Raw genomic sequence first — 5,902 nt, 5'->3', positions numbered from 1 at the left:
CCTGGTGTCACATTAAATTGTGTTTACTTAGAGTTGTGCGAGGGGCGTGTCCTACCCATAGTGTGCAGTGTTTGCCTGGAGGGAGGCACCGAATCTTATCTGTGCTGGCAGGTTCAAAAAGGAGGCCTGGGTGGAGACAGCTTTAGCTGCCTTTAGGCACTTGTGATCTCTGCTGTTATACATTATTGTCATTAAGGTGAATTGGAATGTGTGTGTGTGTGTGTTTGTGTATTTGTCGAGTGTAGCAGGTAGCTTGGGAGGGAAGGATATTCTAGAAGTGGAGAGGTAAGTTATTCTTAGAGCCGTCTGACTCACACTGTAAGCTGCTCTCCCACACAGAAACACATGCGTAATGAGGGGATGAACTGGAAACAGGGAATGCTGACAACTCATGTGATCTGGCTCAATGGGTTTTTGCATTGACATGCAAATCAGAGCCACTGTATGATCACTGGCTCTCAAGCTCTCACACTAGAGAGGCTCACTGCAGGTTGCTGGGCTGGGTTGGACTATAGACTGCCTCATAATGCTGGTATAACAACTGGGTTAAGCCTCAGACATATCCGTAGGTGGCATTCCTTTAATTGTATTACTTTCCTTCTTGATTGTATTATTTTTGAGTACCTGTTCTGAAATGCTCATAATTAGTTTCTTCTTTGTCATAATAATCATAGCTAAGTGATTACAGACAATTAATGGTGTAAATCAATTCAATTCAAAGAACTTTATTTATCCATTAGGAACTTCACATGTGGAGGAGCAGCAAGGTGTGTCCAGACCCAACAGTACAGATAATAAATAAACAAACACACATGCACACACCCACACACACACGCACCACACAGATGCACACACACACCATCAACCCACATTAGACATATGGCAGACATATGGCAAAGCCTGAATATATCCCCATAATGAAGGAGCAATAAATAAAATAAAAATTAAAAAGAGTCCAGTGTTAAAAGGAGAAAAAGTCCCAGAGGTGTTCAGCCATTCAAAAGTCTTGGATGCGACAAAGCTTGACAGGGCTCTATTTGTCCTGAACGTAGGGGCTCTGTATCTGTAAAGGTGGTATAAATGAAAACATTATTGTTTGTTACAAGTTAACAGAATTGATTTAATGTACAGTTAAAGTATTTCATAGACTACATAAGACACAGATATGTAATGGAATAAACTTTATTATGAGATGACAAAAACAGGATAATAAAGACACTGGGGTAATAATGAATGGGGGATGTGTAATTCACTATAGTTGGGCTGAGAGCAGGCTGGGCTTGGCTTTGACCAGGTGCTGTGAATCACAGTAGTGTCTGGACAGGTCCAGATGGCTCGGGGGCACTGTGGACGGTGGCAGGGGCAATGGGCAGCAGCGGGGGACAAGGGACAGGGCACAGAGACAGGGTAGGGGGCAGCTCTGATTTTTGGCAGACGGGCACTCCGATAATGCCGGCGTATGAATAAGGAGAGACCACACTACAGGCTGACATCACAGTGGCAAAGATAACAGACACCACAGAGAGCCATGCTAACCACAGAACCACAGTCGTTGGATGTAGCAGGATGACTGCGGTCGGCTCTAAGAAGGCCCTTGGAGGGTCTGAGGAGTCTGGGCAGGCTGGCAGAGCCAGGCATTAAGAGGGTAGTTCGTCCCCTTTGGCCGGCGTGGCAGCTCTCCAGCTGAGAATGCTGACAGGCAGCAGAAGGTTTCTCTCTGGGCCAGAAGGTTTCTCAGAAGGTTTCTCTCTCGGGCCCTAGCTGATCTCAGGTGGACCTCCTTGATGAGGCCCCGCAGGTGGGTTGCCAGGCAATGATAGAGGAGGAGGAATTCAGCAGGGGTTTTGGGAAGAAGATGGAACAGGATTGGCTGAGGGGTGATAGGGATGACTGAAGGCCTTGGATGAAGTCATCATGCTGAGACAGAGGACTGATAATGAATTTAGGATCCCATGTAAGGGTACGGTCATTCTTGTAGGTTTTGTAGTTGGCAGGATGTAATTCTTACATTTTGAGTTGGAAACCTTGAGGACATAACCTGAGAGGATTGTTGAAACAGTAGCCTAGATGACATGGCAAGACACAGTTTGGATCTGTTCAGAAAGCATTGTATATTCTTTTTTTTTTTTTACTTGCTGTCTCTTAAATGCCTTCTATTTCCTTCAAGAGGGATTCATATCACAAAATCAGTCATCCTTAGGTTTAGGCACATGGCTGTTTTAAGACTGGCGGCACACATCGTCTTTTGACTTTTTGTCTTTGCCTTTCTGCTTTGTTGATTCATCCTGCTCCAGAAGTTCCATCTCTTGCCGGATTAAAGCATCGTCATCCTCCTCCTCTGCCTCCTCCATCTTTGTTTCTGTGTTTGCTGTTGCTGTCTTTTGATTCTCCATGTCTGCTTCCAGCTCATGCCTGAGCAAGTCAAGCTCCTGGTTAATCATCTCGTCATCCGTCGGCTCCTTTTTAGCCATCTTCTTTTTCTGAATCTTCTTCTTTTTCTCGGGCTCCTGCTTTTTCTCATTGGCCATCTCCATCACAGGCTCCATCATGTGGTTGTTGCTTGCTTCCACTACCGCAGAAGCCTCCAGTTCCCGGTTGAACAGGTCGTCATCAGTCGGCTCCTTTTTAGCCATCTTCTTTTTCTGAATCTTCTTCTTTTTCTCGGGCTCCTGCTTTTTCTCATCAGCCATCTCCATCACAGGCTCCATCATGTGGTTGTTGCTTGCTTCCACTACCGCAGAAGCCTCCAGTTCCCGGTTGAACAGGTCGTCATCAGTCGGCTCCTTTTTAGCCATCTTCTTTTTCTGAATCTTCTTCTTTTTCTCGGGCTCCTGCTTTTTCTCATCGGCCATCTCCATCACAGGCTCCATCATGTGGTTGTTGCTTGCTTCCACTATCGCAGCAGCCTTCAGCTCTTGCTTGAACATGTCAAGCTCCTGGTTGAACAGGTTGTCATCGGTCAGCTCTTTCACAGCTTTCTTCTTTTTAACAACTTTCTTCTTTTTCTCAATGGCTTTCTCCACCACAGGCTCTGCCATATGGCTGGTGCTTGCTTCCACTTCCGCGGCTGGTGATTGCTCAGGAGGGGTGAGACGTCTGGTCTTCTTTTTCTGAACGACTGGCCGAGAGGCATTTTCATCAGCATCCCATGGAGAGGAATCATCTGATTCGTTGAGCTCATTTGAGCTCAGTTGGGTGCCTCCTCGCTGTTGCTTTGGTTGCTTGAGTACGACATGACGTTTGGTGTCAGTTTCCATGACTCCAAAGTCATTCTCGTCTGACTCACAGGATGAGAATATGTTGTAATCCACAGTACGGGCCGGCACGGGACGGCCTGGCTTCTTCCTCTGAGCCAGCCGCTTCTTCTCCCTCTCCAGTTGTCTCCACTCGAAGTCGAGGTCCCGCAGGTGTGCGTAGTCCTCCTCTCTCATGGCAGACGCCTGTTCCCTCAGCCTCCTCTCCCTGGCCAGCAATCTCTCCCTCTCTGTCTCCACCTCCCTCTGCTCGGCCTCCACCCTCAGGCGGCTCCTCTCCAGCCTCCTCTCGTCCTGCTCAATCCTCTTCCTCTCGGCGGCCTGCTGCTCCTCAAGAGCCAACAGGTTCTCGCGCTTCTGCTTGGTCTTCATCAGTCTCTCCCGCTGCAGCTGGGTCTGGAGGTGCATCTCCTGGCTCTGGAGCGCCATGGTCCTCCTCTCGGTCTCCATTCTCGTCCACTCCTCCTCCAGCTGCTGTCGTCTCAGCGCCTCCCTCTCTCTCCGCAGAGCCACCTTCTCGGACAGCTTGTGCTCCTTCTCCTGAACGCGCTCCTTCAGCTGCCTGCACTCCAGTTCTTCCATGCTGCGCTGCTGCTGCATGCGCTGCTTCTCCACGGCGATCTTCCGCCATTCCTCCTCCAGGAACCTCTTCTGCTGGGCCTCCATTCGGCTTTTCTCTTCCTCAATCTCCTTCCACTCCCCTGCCACCTCTCTTTTTTGTTTCATTTCCTTGTCTTTCCTCTGGGACTCCCTCTCTCTCATCTTCTGCTCCATGTCCTGGAGCTGGTTTTTTAGGGACTCTAGCTGCCTCAGTTCCAGCCCCATTCTTTCCTCCATCTTTTTCCTTTCGGTGTTGAGCTTGTCCCACTCATCCTCCAGCTCTCGCCTTGTCCTGGCCTCATTGCGTTGCAGGGTGTCCTGCTCCTCCTCCATGGCCCTCTTCTCAGTCTCGAAATACCTCCATGCGGCCTCTAACTCTCTCTGCCTCACCTCTGCGCTCTCCCGCTGCATTTCAAGCTCCTTCCTCTCTGTCTCAATCTTTCTCCACTCATCCTTCAACTTCCTGTTCTCGTCCTCTCTCTTCCGTGCCTCGCTCTCTCTCTCCATCCTCGCCTCCTCCTCCAATTTCTCCTTTTGGAACTCCAACTCCCTCTGCTCCAGCTCCCTCCTCTCCTCCTCCATCTTCTTTCTCTCTCCCTCAAGCCTTATCCACTCCTCTTTCAGCTCCTGCTGTCTCCGCTCCTCTTCTCTCTTCTTTTCCTGGACCTCTTCCTCGAAACTCTTCTTTTGGAGTTCGACCTCCTGTCTCACCTTGGTGATCTTGTCCATCATACTGTCCATTTCTGCCTTTGCTCCTGCCCTCGCCTTAGCACTGTCCTCCTGTCTCTCCCTCTCTTTTGCCTCAGGACCTCCGGTCCTGTCCCCACACTCCCCTCTCACTTCCTTTAGGTCCCCATCTACAAAAAAAGCACACACGTAATACATCAATACGTGTATGATGCCTACAGTGTTGATGAGGTAGGCCTGCCTTCCTATAGATTGGTACAAATGTGTGTGTACGTAAAAAAAACTAAAGTACATTACACAAATGTCGATTCAGGCAACAACCTTGTATGAAACACTTACCCAAGGAGCTAATTTTTGCTCTATCCTTCGCTTGTCTCAACTCATCCGTTGTGACCGTGTCCAAGCGGAGTCTGAAGGCCTTCAGCTTGACATCCAACTCTCTGGACAGGAGGCATCGCACCTAAGACACACGGTCACAATACTAAGTTAGGCTAAAGGTCTCTTCATAAGGACTGATTGAAACAAGTGCATTACATTACAGTATCTTCCAATCCATTGTGTGCCATACTTTTTGCAAAAATATTTGACATTAAATGTCCCCAACACACACACACATTTTTTGGCAAAGTCGCTTACCTGTTCCATCCTATCCTCCAGCCAGATTCTCTCCTGCAGGAATTTGACCTCCATCACGTCCTGCCATCCCGCCTCCCACTCCCTCTCCCTCAAACTGAATCGTTGCTGAGTGGACAGAGAATGGTGTTCATTTAAACCATCATGAAGCAAATCCCATCACTGTGCCATTTCACATATCTAATAGCAGGTAATGGGCTTCAGGACTCTCGCTAATAACACACTCCTATTGATAAATACCCTAGAGACTAGACTTATTAAACTGCTCAAATCCTGAAGAACTCAGGTAAGTGGGCCTATTACATTACATCTTGATGCTCTATTAAACCTATTATAAACCTTGATCAATTTAAGTCACCTTCACTGGGAAAGCTTAAAATACAGTAAACGGAGAAGACCATTCTTACCATTCAGTTTGCACTCATGAGAAAGTGTAAAATAAAATGCGTAGACAAATATTCTAACACCTATAACGGACGACGACCATGCATGTGTTGCTGCAATGAAAATACCTGTGATAATGGAGTTGAAAACAAACTCGCAACATTTAGAAGAACTTTGATGTCATAGGATGCTTTGGCTTGTTCTCATTGTGACACAAGGGGCAGCACGTCACAGAGTCATGACACGGCTACATCTTGATTTGGCGTTGGCCATGGTTACGCCTCATTCTAATGAAACTTCCACGTTATTTTTTCTACCACCGGGAATGGGAAATGTTAACCTAG

The 5,902-nt window shown here is 47.8% G+C and overlaps 1 protein-coding gene across 1 annotated transcript; it reads right to left on the bottom strand.

Moving 5' to 3' along the window:
• Positions 1 to 1,166: 1,166 nt before the first annotated feature.
• On the bottom strand, positions 1,167 to 5,682 carry LOC121723968 (trichohyalin-like). Its single transcript, XM_042110223.1, has 4 exons — positions 5,582 to 5,682; positions 5,178 to 5,282; positions 4,881 to 5,001; positions 1,167 to 4,711 (listed from the first exon to the last, which is right to left on the bottom strand). Exons 1-4 carry the CDS (start codon positions 5,582 to 5,584, stop codon positions 2,220 to 2,222), a joined length of 2,721 nt encoding a protein of 906 aa, XP_041966157.1. The 5' UTR covers positions 5,585 to 5,682; the 3' UTR covers positions 1,167 to 2,219.
• Between the last annotated feature and the right edge of the window lie 220 nt (positions 5,683 to 5,902).

The sequence above is a fragment of the Alosa sapidissima genome, chromosome 11, assembly GCF_018492685.1.
Source record: "Alosa sapidissima isolate fAloSap1 chromosome 11, fAloSap1.pri, whole genome shotgun sequence".
Lineage (NCBI taxonomy): Eukaryota > Metazoa > Chordata > Actinopteri > Clupeiformes > Clupeidae > Alosa > Alosa sapidissima.
This window is presented reverse-complemented; position numbering and strand designations above follow the sequence as displayed.

Bases quoted from the DNA above. Each gene is read 5' to 3' on its own strand.
- LOC121723968 (XM_042110223.1), bottom strand. The intron at 5,002-5,177 runs GTAAGCGACTTT...CGTGTGTCTTAG, and splicing joins TGGAGGATAGGATGGAACAG to GTGCGATGCCTCCTGTCCAG. The intron at 4,712-4,880 runs GTAAGTGTTTCA...CTTTTTTTGTAG, and splicing joins AGCAAAAATTAGCTCCTTGG to ATGGGGACCTAAAGGAAGTG.